This window comes from Haemaphysalis longicornis, unplaced genomic scaffold (genome assembly GCF_048455015.1).
Source record: "Haemaphysalis longicornis isolate Haplotype H1 unplaced genomic scaffold, Haemaphysalis longicornis Haplotype H1 scaffold_2, whole genome shotgun sequence".
In the NCBI taxonomy this organism is placed as follows: Eukaryota; Metazoa; Arthropoda; class Arachnida; order Ixodida; family Ixodidae; genus Haemaphysalis; species Haemaphysalis longicornis.
The window spans coordinates 294,374,051-294,388,880 of record NW_027526295.1 but is presented as its reverse complement, the minus strand read 5'-3'; the positions used below and the strand labels follow the sequence as shown (position 1 = coordinate 294,388,880).

The following is a 14,830-nucleotide window of genomic DNA, read 5'->3' as shown; positions in this document are numbered from 1 at the left end:
CCCACCCTCCAGCACACATGATGGTATCTGCTACATGATGGTATCTGCTACATTGTAACCTACGTAGAGCCAGCCAATGTCCAACAGTACCCCGCTAGCCCCAACCAATCTGCATGTGAGCTCTCTATCACGGCATGGAGCCGAAGGTGCAACAAAATCGGAGGTAGCTGCCTTGTGTGCGCTGAGTTGACGGCATCACAAACACTTTGTGCATGTGCTTTCTGCGTCCGTGCCGCGATAATGCATGACAAAAACCATGGTCTTGCACGTACATCAAAACAAGACATTAATTCATTCTCAATGTGCGGAATAGGCTGCTTAACTCTTTTCATTACCACGCCTATTCAAATCGATCATGGGTGATCGATGCCTTCTATTGCTGATTTCGACATTTTGTAGTCATTACTCGTACACCGAATGCTCCCCAGTGGTTAGTCTAGGCACTGCCCTCTTAGAATCAGTTTAAATTTTCCCGCTCCAGCGACACTGAGATTTTTTATGGTGTTTTTTGCCAGCTTAGGTGCGCGTGTTTTCGCGAAAGGGGGCGTGGCTACTGAACTTGACAAAAAAGCATGCCACTTGTTTTTATGCAGCATTACCCTCAATATTTTTCTATCAAAGGGCTCCTAGCAAGTAAAATACCAAATTATGTTGTCAGCTTTGTAATCCGACAGTGTTGAGATGTGATAATTACCTGAAATGACACCAGCTTTTCACTAGTGATCTTTGGTTCAGAGAAAATGTAGCTTTATTGATTGATTGTGGGGTTTAACGCGCCGACACAACGCAGGCAATGAGGCGCGCCGTAGTGGAGGGCTCCGGATTAATTTTGACCACCTGGGGATCTTTAACATGCGCCGAAATCTCGTACACACGGGCATTTTTGCTTTTCGCCTCCATCAGAAAAGCGGCCGCCGCGGCCGGGAATCGAACCGGCGACCTCGTGCTCAGCAGCGCAACACCTTAGCCACTGAGCCACCGCGGCGGGTAAAATGTAGCTTTATTCTGCCACAGCTCATTTCTGAAGGTCCCTCGCGCGTCTAACAAGTGAACCTAGCATTTTCAGCCAGTTTCCAGCAGTTTTGGCTTCGTTTTTGCATTGCAAAATTCGTATTTGGCGCTACTATGCAGTTACACAACTTCAAGCTCGTTTGCCATGGTGCCTCCGTCGCCTGCTACTGTTCCTCAAAAATGCATGCTGCTCGGGATTCCACTTCCCCCACGCCTTACTTCTGCAGTAACACCTTCAGCAGAAAGTCAAAAGATAACATCAAGTCATTGGATATCAGTTCAGACGAGAAGGGCGCTTCCAATCGGCCTTGAACACTGCCAGCTGTTCACCGGCCAGTTTCATTTCCATACGAGGGTATTTCCGGGGGTCTAGTTTTGTTGCTTAGTAGAACTGCCTATTTTCACAAAGTCTCCAAGGTTGATATTGTTTCTTTCCGAAAATGTTAGGTGGCACTGCAATCAGGAGGGTCATAGTGCTGAACTCTCCTCAGAATGAAACAGCTGTTTGGTAGAAGCTTGCTGGGCACGATTCTAGCGCATCGCACCTTATTCCTGCAAGCAGGGCTACCATTGTAAGTCAGTAGATGAAATTAAACTGCAAATGAAAGTTCTGACAGATAAGTGACGATCACAACGTCAACAAGCATCTGCCACCGGGTTTCATTTTCAACTCCAAGAGGATTTTTTCACATCGCTTGCTTGCCTTGAATCTTGTGCTGGTGGTAATCATTGACAAGGAATTTTTACATCATGTGGGGACTAATTGGTGTCTTTAATAATGCCAAAACACCAGATTCTTTCCAGAAACACATCCGAAATTGCGAAATTTGAAATAGTGGTTAGGCTTCACCACAAGGCACAGGCACCACACATGCTAGCATTTTTTTTTATCTGGCAAATTGTACAGAGCAAATTAATATTTTTCTAGGATGGGTTTTTGATATGTTTACCTACAAAATGCACATTCTAAATTTTTCTTACTACTGGTGTTTGATATATAGAACTTTCGTTTGTCTATTTTCTTCGACGGCTGGACAAAAATTTTGAATTTGATCATTTTTTTCGCAATCATTATTTATGAAAACATTATTAAAACTTGTAGTTAGAAAGGACATCGAATCATCTGCGTTTCATGCCACTGCAATATGTGCCTAACCAATATGTTTAGCGCAGAAAAAACATTCAAAGTTGGCTTCGCGGGACTCTGCTCAGATTCATTCAGGGTTGGTTGTCAATTGCCGATTCTCCCCGCGGCTATGATATCCAAGTCTGGGCTCCTCCAGTTTTAGCAAGTGAGCAGAGCCGCGTCTTCGCCGTGAGCAACGGTCCTGTGCTCTGGTATACTGTCTGTATTTTACCAGGCAATGCCTTAAGTTTGCTGCCGGAGCAAGAGTCTGCCTCTTATGTGCAAGTATCCTAATGCGTGCATGAGTCTTCAGATTCCACTGGGCTAGTAGTACGGCTCGCTAGTGCTTACTCCAGCAGAGCTCGTCGTGGTCTCATTATCATATTTGGTAGTCCATGCAGATGCGTTTGCCCTGACGGCGGCTGCTGTTTTAGCACTGCCTCAAGGCAGTAGGCTTGAAATAGCGACATGCGTGTGCCAGGATGAGCTGCGTTCCATTCTGGCATAGTTGCCAGCGACACGCTGATGCTGCTGGCCACACCGCGGCCTCCCCGGCCACATCAGGGCCCATCGTATGTGTGCCTATTTCCGTGTGCTTGGCACTCATTATACGGCCCATGCTCATTAGACGCAAACTTCACTCTATGTGGTGAAATTTCGAAACGCAAGTTCTACTGCGGTGAACTTTGGAGGAAGGTGCATATAGCCTGCTCATTCCACATAGCACACTCTTTAATCTCAACAGGGTGAAATTAGTTAAGCCAAAAGCAAGCATCGGTGGACTCAGCATAGAGGGAATCAGTAGTTTTACTTCAGACTAATTGAATTTCCTTTGACTGGTTTATTGCCAAAGCGCAAAGGACAGGGATGGAAGTGGGCTTGAGCCTTTTGGAGCAGCTTTGGAGCAATAAAAGAGGAGTTTTGGAGAAGTTTCGGAGCATCAGGAGAGTTTTGGAGCAGTGCAAGTCTGTTTGGGAGCAGATTTTTAGGGTCAAACATCATTTATAGGCATTTCTTAAAATTTTGGTAAACACACACACGCACAAACAGAAATTCATATGGCTCTTGCTCAGTCTCACTGAACCGACTACATTTTCGGCAATTTAGAAATATGCCCCAATAATTAAAACATCACAGCTGATGCGAGCATCAACTAAAATAACTAAATGCTTTGGATAGCGGCACCTAGCTACGTACTTCAGATGAATAAAAAAAAAAGAAACTGACGATTACTATCCTCCCTAATGAGAAATTTGCGCACAGCACGAGTTGCAGTCTTCTTGGTCATGGCGAATATCTGCTGCGTCTCAGGGAGTGACCGCATGATCAGCGAATGCACCGCGGCGTGCGCTACTCTGCTGTTGTCGCCACCGCTGGCGAGCATGTTGTTGCGAATTGTGTTTGAACCTCCCAGGCAAATGTCAGGTGGTTTGGATTAGCCACGCACGGAGGAGCAACGTCTGGCAAAAGTGTGAGGGGGAGGCAGTGAGAGAGATGACGCCATAGCAGCACGTGCTGCCCTCCTCCGCCCACTTTCGCCAGACACTCCGACGAGCGACTCATGTGGGCTCGGAAAACTGCCCTCCCCCTTACGCTTTCGTATGCTGTTTTCTTTCTGTCTTCGCTCGCTCAAATACAATGCCGCCGCCACTAAACCACAGTAGCGGCTGCCAGAGTACTTGCACACTAAAACAAACATTCGTGTTATTGCAACACCACTGCTGACATGAGAAAGAATGAAGAGAAAACTAGAGATAAGAAAAATGTCTTTTTTTCCACCTGCATTCTACACCTAACAAGACCAAAGACAAATAAAAAAACCTATGCTCCCATCAATACAGTGTCACCAGCATGAGAAACGAAGAGAAATCTAAAGATAAATAACACATTGCATACTATGCCTGAAAATACTTCAGAAAAATTAAAAATAAATGTTCATGTTTACAGAACACAGCAAGATAAAAAATACTTTAGCGTACTACCTTGACTCGACCACGAGAAAAAAAGTCCAATAACATTCGAATTTATTGAGGTAATGAACATACCACTGTTTATCGACCCTTTTGTTTATTCGTGCATAAATAGCGGAGTGGGGGGAAGGGGTGCACAGAAAAAAAGAAAGAACTGCTGTACGGCAAGCATGATCTCCCAAGCTGAAATAGCTGCTAGGCAGTGCTAGGAGCTCCCCTCTCACTTGTTCGCAGAAGGAGCCTTTAAAGTCATCCCGTTCCAAACAGTACGGCATGGCGGCATCTCACCTTCCGAGATGAATGATGTGCGGGTTCAGCTCAACAGTAACACTATTTTACTTTTTGCTTTTGAAAATAAGTGCAAGGATTGGAGACGACCGGTGACGACTCCCTCACCACAACACAGTGTGCATTGGGGCAAAACCCGCATATTACCCATAACCAAATTTACTCCTAAGCCTCGTGGGGAGAGAGAGAGAGATTCTTTGGAATGATAGAGCGGGCCTTAGCTCACCCGAGCTTGCCACATCACAAATGACAGCTCAACAAAAGCGTATGTGCTGCCCCCTGTGCAAAATGGGTGACATTGAATTGCCTCACGTTCCAGCGCACATCGAGGCAGCGCTCGGGAGCAGTTTCGGCTCAATGATGCACTTTGGAGCAGGATGGCACAGGAAAAGCGGATTGGAGCAGCAAGGCACAAAAGAGAGCAGCACTTTTCAGCCTGGTTGAGTAATGTTTCTTCAACTAATCTGTTCGGTAGGCCTGAACGACCCACTGAACTTTGGTTCTAAGCAACATTCTTTGAGCGATCGAGGTTTTGGTACCTGCACCAGAAGGTCTCCAACGCTGCCGTCTCCCCCAGAGCTAACAATGACCTCGGGAGCGTCGTGCGTCAGCTCCTCGGCAGGGTCCTTCTCTGGTGCAAAGTAGGCGTGGTCATACGTGGACAGCTGCATGTTTCCGGCCGGCCTTGGGAAGCTACGCTCGGAGTCGCTCAATGTGCTGTCTTGCTTGCACGGAGACGACAGCAGGGCTTCTTCAGCAAGGTCCGCCGTCACCCATGGTGTGGCAAAGTACTTCAGGTCAGGGTGGGCCTTTTCACTAAAAGGTAACACAGCAGGAGACAAGTGTTTTTTAGAAATGAGTGCGTGCGCAAATTTGCCGCTCCATCCCAGCCAACACACTTCCTCTTGGATCACCTTTTGTATAGTGCAGGAATCCTGAACACTACTTCACAATGACGTAACTTTCGTTCAAAACTGTTACACCTGCTTTTCCACAGACCACGAAGAGGTTTCAGAAACCAAGTTTCTCGCAATATTTAGCCTTGTTCAATGTGCACTAAGGAGACTTGGCACAATAGAGAAAAATACAACAATGCACGCCTTTGGCTGCCATTTTCTCTTCCCTTGTTCCAAGTACCTCCATTGGGCAGCAGACTCTTCCCAACAAATTCAAACCAGCTAGCCAAGTTTTTCGTTCTTTTAAGTAGCACCACCATTTTTAAAACTTTTTAAATGCAGAGCATTTCAGTAACTCACGATGTCACCCGCGTTGACGTCCGTAGTCCGCACCGCACCCCTCCCTACTATATAAAAAAAAAAATACTATCCGGCGCCCGGTTTTGATCCCTCGACCCTGCAGGCAGAACGCAATGTACATGGTGCTCTACCCACTGCGCCACAAAGCCGACACAGAATGGGACGCTACTAACGCGCCTTATATCGTTGACTCATTCAAATTACTGCTGACGAGCGCTCTCTCGTCAGCAGTTGCCACAAGTGCAACAACATTAACGTAACGCAAACTACTTAACGTCGTGCGCCCCCGGAAATGCTCTGCATTTGATCGTGCCCTCGCGAGGGGGATGTTTCACTGCGTCTTCTCTCGGTCGCGGGACCCGTGGCACTATCTGGCGGAGGCGCGGCACAACTCGTAGCACTTTCTTTGAAAAAGCGCGTCGAAAGCGCGGCAAATGAAATAGGGATGACGCGCTTTCGAGGCAATCCGCCGACGTGGCTGCTTTGTGTACAGACTCGGCGGCGAGCGTCCCAGGATTCTGGTGTTTCTAGACCCACCTCTTGGTTTACGTCCATAGCTCACTATATGGCTGTTACGTCGGTAGTATGAACATAGCCTAAACAATCAGTGACGTGTTGCACGTATAGGGACCGGACGGACGTTGTATGGCACCACCGTCACTTCAGCGAACAGCGCCGCCAGTGGAGAACCGCTCGTCAATGGAATGCCGGTGCGGTCACCACAGCGGAGTTGTGCATGGCCTTCTGTCGTTCTGGTGCGGTGCGGCTTGCAAAGCGTAGATAATCACAAGGACGTTTTTCAGATTGGTAAATCTTGAAAGTAGAGGCGACCTTTACGAGGCATGCAATGCGTGGGATTTACACCCATACTCAGTAATTACAAATAGCAGACGACACTCAATGCTCCAAGCTGGAAGTCAAGCTGAAAGTGCAAGTCCGTTCCTTCGTGCAGATTTTTTTGTACTCCAGCCTTGGCATCAAAAACAGCCAAATCCTAGCGATGTTACGTTTGCAGACGGAACCCCGTTCCTGCCGTTCCTTCAAAAACCTAACAAGAGACCGTTACAGTTCCTCCTACCCTTATAGGAATGGAGGCGTTCCTCCGTTCCTCCAAAAAAGAACTAGTTCCAGGAACGCCGTTCCTTGGAACGCCGTTCTGTACAACACTGGAATTGGCCATGATTTGACAAAAAAAAATCTTCTGGAGAAATTCAAAGAATTATATACTAATACGTAGCATTCTTATGCCGCTTGTCTTGAGTGTGAATTTTTACAGCCAATTTTTTTCTTCGTCCTCTCCGGCAAAAGCGAGAAAATGGCGCGTGCACCCCATTTAAAAAGGAAAGCGGGGGGAGTGAGATAGAAGAACGTGCTTAAAGTCTTTATTCGCGTCCGAGATGCGCGCGTGCGCACGAAAGCTTATCTCCGGCTCTCCTAGGGCGAGCTTGCGAACGGCCAAAGCCAGGGGATTTGGGCGCTGCCTCTCTCGGGAACGGCTCAGCTGGCACGGTTAGTCCGTCCATTTGGAATTTGCTTCTCCCCGCGATTTAACAGAAGTGTAAATGAGAGAAAAAATAGTAAAACTTATCTCGGCCTCGTAGAAAACAACCCATCAGTGCTAAAAGCTGTGCCCCGCACGGCCGGGCCGAAAAGGGGAAAAGGCATTGGCTGCTCTTATCATTTGTTTTTCTCGCTGACCTGGCTTTGTTATCTCTGTGCTCGTATTTCTGCGCCGTACACAGAAGGAGAGAGAGAGAGAGAGAGAGAGAGAGAGAGAGAGAGAGAGAGAGAGAGAGAGAGAGAGAGAGAGAGAGAGAGAGAGAGAGAGAGAGAGAGAGAGAGAGAGAGAGAGAGAGAGAGAGAGAGAGAGAGAGAGAGAGAGAGAGAGATACACGGGGCGAGGCGGAGAAGGCTAGATCGTCATTAGTCGTTGCTGACACAACAGCGTATCTTCTTTTTTCAGTTTCATTTTTCAGAGCGCCTTCTGGCGGGGGCTATTGCTGCCTCATTTAAACTGCCCAAGCTTTGTTGTTCGATGCCTACTGAGCCGAAAAGAAACAAGCGATCAAGGTTTGTTCTTATCGCCTCAGTGACAACATGTACCTCTGCCCACTTTCACGATGATAGGCGAAAATATAAGAGGGGGGGGGGCTTGGGGTCGGGAAAAGAAATCAAGCGGGAGCGCAGACAAGAATGCGGATAAGTGAAGCCAGCTGTTTTTCGCCGGGCATATCGGCGCAACTGGAACACTGTCAGGTGCAACCAGCGTGAAAATCGCCTGTTTGTATTGATGTCAAACTGACATATTCCGCTCTTGACGAGGAGGTCAGTGTTTTTTTTTTTTTAAACTCATCAATTTTGGTACCTTCAGTTACAAGCACGCAGGGCCCCATGCAGAATTCAAATCTCAGTGAAGCTACTGATGAAGAACCATTTGGAGCAATTTTTGGAGCACGAAAAAGGTTACTTTGGAGCAGTGTGGAGTGCTAAAAAGTCACTTTTGGAGCAGTTTGGAGCAGCTAATGTGAGTTTTTGAGGCTGTTGAACTACCACAAGAGATGCACACCAAAAAACCTCCCCATAATAAGTCTTGCTTGGTATTTTCATCAAATGGCCCACAAGTAAACCTTGCAAAAGAAACCCAAGACTACCTTTAAAGCCGTTTTTAAACCCCTCCATAATGTGAACGTAAGGTGTTTATTTGGTTTGTATGGTACTGCAAGCCAGGAGGGGGGGGGGGGGGGAAGGGGAGGGATAACCAGGAGTGGGAGGAATGTGAACAGACACATAACATTACTTGAAAAAGTTATATATGGGTGGAAAATTATACACATTGTTTGAAAGGCAGATGCAGGAGGAAAAAGCATTATACACATATAGCAAATCAAAAAATTAAAATTTAAGCTAAGGGAACAAAACTAAAAACTGTCATACAAAATGAAACGGAGATTGAGCTGCTGCTTGGTAAAAAAAGTTTTATTAGGTTTCTCGGCAGGGTGCATTTGAATATATTTAAAATGACGGCCCTGTCTACAACGACTGTTTATAAAAAATGTTTCAGATGCCCAAAACTACCACATACTACTTGATATGCAGAAAATTCGGAATCCAATGTTGTAAGAAGAGCTAATGACCACTACCTCGGCAGACACCCGGGATGCTGAACAGTTTGGGTAGATTGTTGATCGCCTCCCCTCTCTATTTCCTATGCGCAACAAACACTGCTGCCCCTACTCCGCGCACTCTGGCACATGTTGTGGTATCTGCTGCATCACAGCCTGTGTAATGCCAGCCAACATCCAACAGTACCCTGCAAGCCCCGACCAACCTGCATGCGAGCTCTCTATCCCGGCACGGAGCCGGGTAGAGAGAGCACGGTGCATGGAAAAGCAACGTGCATGCAAAGCTGATGGCATCGCAAACACTTTGTGTGCGCACTTTCTGCGCTTGCGCTGCAAGAAGGCATGACTACAAACACGGCCTCGCAAGTACAGTTAAATCTCAAACCCTTGACGTAACGAACCACAGAATTTTTTGTAACTTCAAGTGTATGCACACCATGTATTTTCACCCTCTGTGTAACAAAGTCCCGTTTGCCAGAATTTCAATGTAACGAAGTTTCGTGGAGAACTAGACACGAAATTTAAGTTGTAGAAGGAGATTTTGGCAGGCGCAAGTGCCGAAAGGGGGTCTCAATAAAACGCGAACGGCAACACGGGCCGCCCAATGCTGCGGATGCAGCGAGCCACGGGTCTGTGAGCGAGCCCCTTGCCTACAAACTGTGTGGCGTGCATACACGGCTGGCGCACTGTTTCTGTTTCTGTCGGAGCTTAATCGTCTACGCGGGCATCAGCGTGAACCACATGGAGCGTTTTGTCCCCGCAAAAACTCAAAACGCGCCCCACAAGCCACAGGCGCGCTGACGCAGCCACGGAGACCACCCGCGCTATGTGGGTAGCTCCAGCCACCGCTTCCAACCGCTCGCTGAAACGCAATTCGAGGGGCAAATGAGACGGGCACGCGAGAAGAAAAAAAAAAAGGATAACGTTGACGAAATTTTCACAGTAGTAAAACGTCATGCGTGCTGCTTACGAAAGCGCCCATCAAACATCCTCCGCGGTGGTAAGCCTAATCGCCTCTTGCGGGGCCGCCGCCGCCGCATGCCCCCGTTTTGCCCTTCGTTCGAGTTCGCTCATGCTTGTTGGGTTTCATCGTTCCAGCAAGCATTTGTGAATCTTATGAGCCTTGTGCGCGCGTTTTTTTCACACCCGCGTCCGCGATTGCGCGCCGGCCAGGGTTGCCACTGAGTTTGGAGTCAATTTCGCCAAACGACGAGCAAAAAGTCGCCAAACTAGCCATTTTTTCTTAAGATTTCGCCAAAAATGTCGCCGCACTCGATATCTGCTGTAGCACCTAAAAATAAAAGCTTCTAATTTTGTATAATTCCTTAAAAATCAGCACTGTAGAAAACACTTACATTATATTGACGTTTTTCAACGCCAGTCGCATCGTGCGCTTCAAAATTCCTGGTTATTCGACAAGTCGCAAGGCTAGTCCAGGTGAGGGAAGCGCAAAGTAAAATGCGTTTTACGAGAAGAACTGGGCAGCCAGAGTGCACAGGTACCTGTACCCTAAAGGAGCCATGAAGAGAAAATACAACTTCGTTTAATTTGAAAGAACTAGGATTCAGTATCTCACTCAGCTCCATTACAGCCACAAAATGTTTTTTTAACGAAAAAAAAGCAAGTATTTAAAAACTTTCAAATTTTGCGCCACAGTGACGTGTTGTGAGCAAGAATGATGTCATACAGGACAGCAATAAAACACAATTTTCAGTGCTTTAACTGCACGTTAGCATTCAAGTGATGCGGTCAAATGGAACTAGAGGCCCCATTACAGACGTCCAGTCACGTGTCCTCGCGACAGGTCAGTTAGGCGGCCGCCAATCACACAAACAAGCTTCCGTGACGTCATAGAAAAGTTGCGGGAAATTGGCTAGGGGGTCGCGACTGCTTCACACGTTTTCTTTAATATCTCCGTTATTTGTTCGAAGATTGCGATGATATTGGTGTCATTGTTATTGGGACTAAGCAGTCTTTCTAATAAACCCAACTTTTATTTTGTCTTCATGACTCCTTTTAAAGTGTGGACACCCAATGGCGGAAGAGGACGCCAAAGCTGGTGACTAAATATAACTTGACCGCGACGAATAAACAATGGGGGGCAGTTAAAAAGCAAGTGAAGGAAACAAAGACGCTCATGTGAACAGAGAGGATTGAAAAGAAGGGATCACTGGGAATCCATAAAGCAAGCAAACCTTGCAAGATCCGGAAAGAGAACTTTTATGACAACAATAAAGGTAGTGCGTTGCTCTTCGAGGCGCGGGCTGGCTGCTTCAAAACTCGAACTCACATGAGCAAGTATTCGTCCCAGGATGAGACATGTGAGAGATGTGGCAGGGATAAAGAAACAATCGACAGATAGTAATAGAATGCCAAAAGATTCGGCCGGCTAGAATTGGGGGGAAAGTCCTACTTCCTGAGGCACTGGGCTTCGCAGTTGATGGGGAGCATTAACTGGTCAGCAGTAGGTATTACTACGCAGCGGCTAGAGTATTGGTGGAAAAAAGCAGGGAAGTCGATAAAGTGTCATCCCAGCCAGGGGTAGCAGCAGGGCAGAATTAAAAGAAAATCCGAGTGTAGTGTTAACTAAATGTAAATTTAAATCACCAAGATAAGCTAGATGGCGCATGCCATCACTCCAATTCAAAGGGGAGGCCTTTTAACATCATCATCATCATCAGTTATCATCAACTAAAGTTTCTTTTATTGCTTTTAGCCAAAGCCTCTCCTAATTTTTTTTATTTTGTGTCTGGGAAAGCTAGTACCGCGGGGTGTGGGGTAACGTAGCAACAGTCGCAGGAATGGCTTAATTAATAATAATTATAAACATTAAAACAACCACGCTGAAGCGCCACCTTTACCTTCAGCCATAGCATTATACGGGAGGCTATGGCTTAGCCGACGAAGGGACTTTTCCACCGACAAAGGCATGTGATCGTTATCTTGCGAACACAGACAAATACTACTGCCTACCCTTGTGCCCCGGCTAGACTAGCGCACGCCACGGGTGAAATGAGACAAACTGCCCTTCGAACGCCGCTTTTTCGGTCCGGCCCGACGCCAAAGCTTTGCACTGCCGCCGAGACAGATGGAGAAAGGGGAAGCGGATGAGTGGGAGAGTCCTCAGCTGAAATTCGCCAGAAATTCGCCATGTCGCCATTCATGATTTTAAGTCGTCACGGGCCTCTCAAAGTCGCCAATGTGGCGAAAAGTAGCCACCAATGGCAACCCTGGCGCCGGCTTCTGCGCCAGGAAGTTACTCGCGCTGCACACGGCAGTGGGAGGAGCCTGACCAGTTTCGCCAATGGGGAGGCGCGCACCCTTTGGCGGGAGCTTCGAAGCGCTTGAGCATGCCGTAAGCCGTGCGTATGACGCTTTACAGTGAAAATTTCGCCCACGTTGTCCGCTTTTTTTCTCGCATGCCCCTCTCGTTTGCCCCTCGAGTTGCGTTTCAGCGAGCAGAAGCGGTCGCTGGAGCTACTCACATCGCATGGGTTGTCTCCGCGGCTGCGTCAGCATGCCTGTGGCTTGCGGGGCGCGCTTTTGTGGGGAGAAAGCGCTCCATGCGGTTCACTCTGATGCCCGCATAGACGATTAAGATCCGACAGAAACAGAAAGAGTGCGCCAGCCATGTATGCGCGCCACGTTTTCTTTTGCAGGAAATGCTTCACGGGATGAACACTTCATTAAAACCGCGAATTTCAATGTAGCGAGATTTCAATGTAACGAACTAAATTACGAATTTTACCGACTTCGTTACATCGAGGTTTAACTGTACGTCAAAATGAAGCATTCCGTGATCTATACGTATAAAATGAAATGCCCGACTGACGGACTGATGGACTGATTGAACCTAGAGACTCACTAAGGCGGGATTGCCGGAAATTATGCCCCTAGCAGAGAAAAGGGGAGAAGACGTGTTGTAGCCTATTCATGATCATCTCACTCACCCATGCAGATATCGAAGTGCTTTTTGCATATACGTAACCTGTAAGAATCTCTAAAAAGTAGTTCTAAAAAGTTTTAAAAACCCATCGCGGCCGACAGCGTTGCCACTGCCATCTTCGGTTCCGGAATGCCCATGGAAAGGGCCCCCGGCAGCAATGTCCTCAACGGCGTCACCTATAAAATCGCCCGTGGTATGCCAGCTCAGTGGGCTCAGTGGCTGTACGTCAGCGCAGACCCCTCATCCACTGCCTCTTGCCATGCAGGTTAGTGGAACGTATCATTATTGCTGAAGAAAATCCAGCAACTATTTCCCAATACAGCTACTGAGCCCACGGTGCTGCAGTGCAATTGTTGTTGAATGTGTGACGTCATACCGTCGTTGTTGCTTCCGTCAGGTGATATCGAATCTGACCCTGGACCCGACATTGGGGACGTAATGAATGGCCGGTATTCAATGGCATGGAATGCATGCAGGCAACCATGCGAGCACGCCGCCATATCTGTGGCCAAGCGTCTGTTGCTAGGCGACGTTGTGCGCACGGCCCCCAGATCAGGCACCCCTCTTCTCCTCCATGCAACCATGTGAGTGTGCCGTCACTCGTTACGTCGGGCTCCGCGGGATGGCGGCACTTGCCCATGTCCGTGGCGCATCGGCCATGTCTGTGGCCGTTTCCAGTGTTGCCAAGCGAAGAAATTGACCGCTAGACTTTTCAACGAATACCATCTATAAGTCGGGAAAAATGGCCGCTGGCCAATCAAAACTGATTACCAAAGTGCAAGAACTTAGAGCTGCTGACGACAGAGAAAACCTTATCGGACCTAAACACTAAACGCATGACTCATTTAGAGGGACACTGTAAAGGAATTTTTTAGAGGGACACTGTAAAGGAATTTCAACCCTACGAGCCGACCAAGACACTTCAAGATCAGACACCACTGACATGGCTGGCCAGATCGTCCGCCTGGCTACCCGGATGGATGATACCGAGGACAGATATTGTCGTCGCAACCAAATATTTTATAACATCCCTGATTCTTAAAGTTATCAGGAACAAAGAGCACTGGTGTAACAAAATGAAGCAGCACAAGAATAACGCTTATTACAAAGAGCAGCACAGGATTGCGCGCAACTTATCACTTGCGCTCATGCGCAAGCGTAAAAAACAATACTATAGTAACCTCATTCTGAAAGCAAACGGCAACTCGAAAGAGATCTGGCAAATAATTAACTATATCACGAAAAAGCAACAACCTTGTATTAAATTGCCCGATTCAGACATTTTAGGCTGTGACACTTCACATCTACTTGAGATGTTTAACGAATTTTTCATCAATGTCGGGAACCAGTTTTCATCGAATAATAATGACGGAGAGCATAGCCCAATTTTGCCCGCTCCAATTCGAAATAGTTCTGCTTTCGAAGAAATTACAGCGGAGGAAATTATACAAATAACAAAACAGATGCCACGAAATAAAGCAGTCGGCCCTGATGAAATTACAGTGCATGTACTAAAAGAAAATATTGATATATTATGCCATCCTTTAAAAAGAATTTTTAACCAATCCTTTATAACAGGAACTTACCCGGAAGCACTTAAAACTGGGAGGGTAACACCAATATTTAAAGCAGATGACCCGAATAACATCACAAATTACCGTCCCATAACAATATTGTCATGCATAAACATCCTGTTTGAAAAATTAATAGCTAAGAGAATGATAAGTTATATTCAAAAATATACTATTTTGAGCCAAAATCAACACGGGTTTCGCAAAAATTATTCTACAGCAACGGCCGTGCACTCAGTCATAGAAGCAATTTACAATGCCCTCAACAACAATAAATTCGCTTTAGGCATATTTTTAGATATAAAAAAAGCCTTTGACTCTGTAAATCATGAAATTTTCCTCACTAAGTTAGAACGCTATGGGTTTCGAGGGCTAGCCATAAAATTTTTCAGAAGCTACTTAACTAATCGCCAACAATTTGTGCAGATAGCTCTAAACAAATCGTCAGTGAAACAAGTAACCAATGGAGTACCACAGGGCTCTGTTTTAGGACCAATACTCTTTTCCCTCTTCATTAATGATTACCCTAGCTCCCTGTAT

General features: G+C 46.8%; 1 protein-coding gene across 4 annotated transcripts in view; it reads right to left on the bottom strand.

The window, feature by feature from the left end:
- LOC144170866 (PHD finger protein 20-like) overlaps positions 1 to 14,830 on the bottom strand; it is a 137,551-nt gene that overhangs the window by 16,231 nt on the left and 106,490 nt on the right. For all 4 annotated transcript variants that reach the window (XM_077700897.1, XM_077700895.1, XM_077700894.1 and 1 more), the window contains one exon: positions 4,935 to 5,211. In XM_077700897.1, the coding sequence (XP_077557023.1) occupies positions 4,935 to 5,211 (277 nt within the window). The remainder of the gene's footprint in view (positions 1 to 4,934; positions 5,212 to 14,830) is intronic.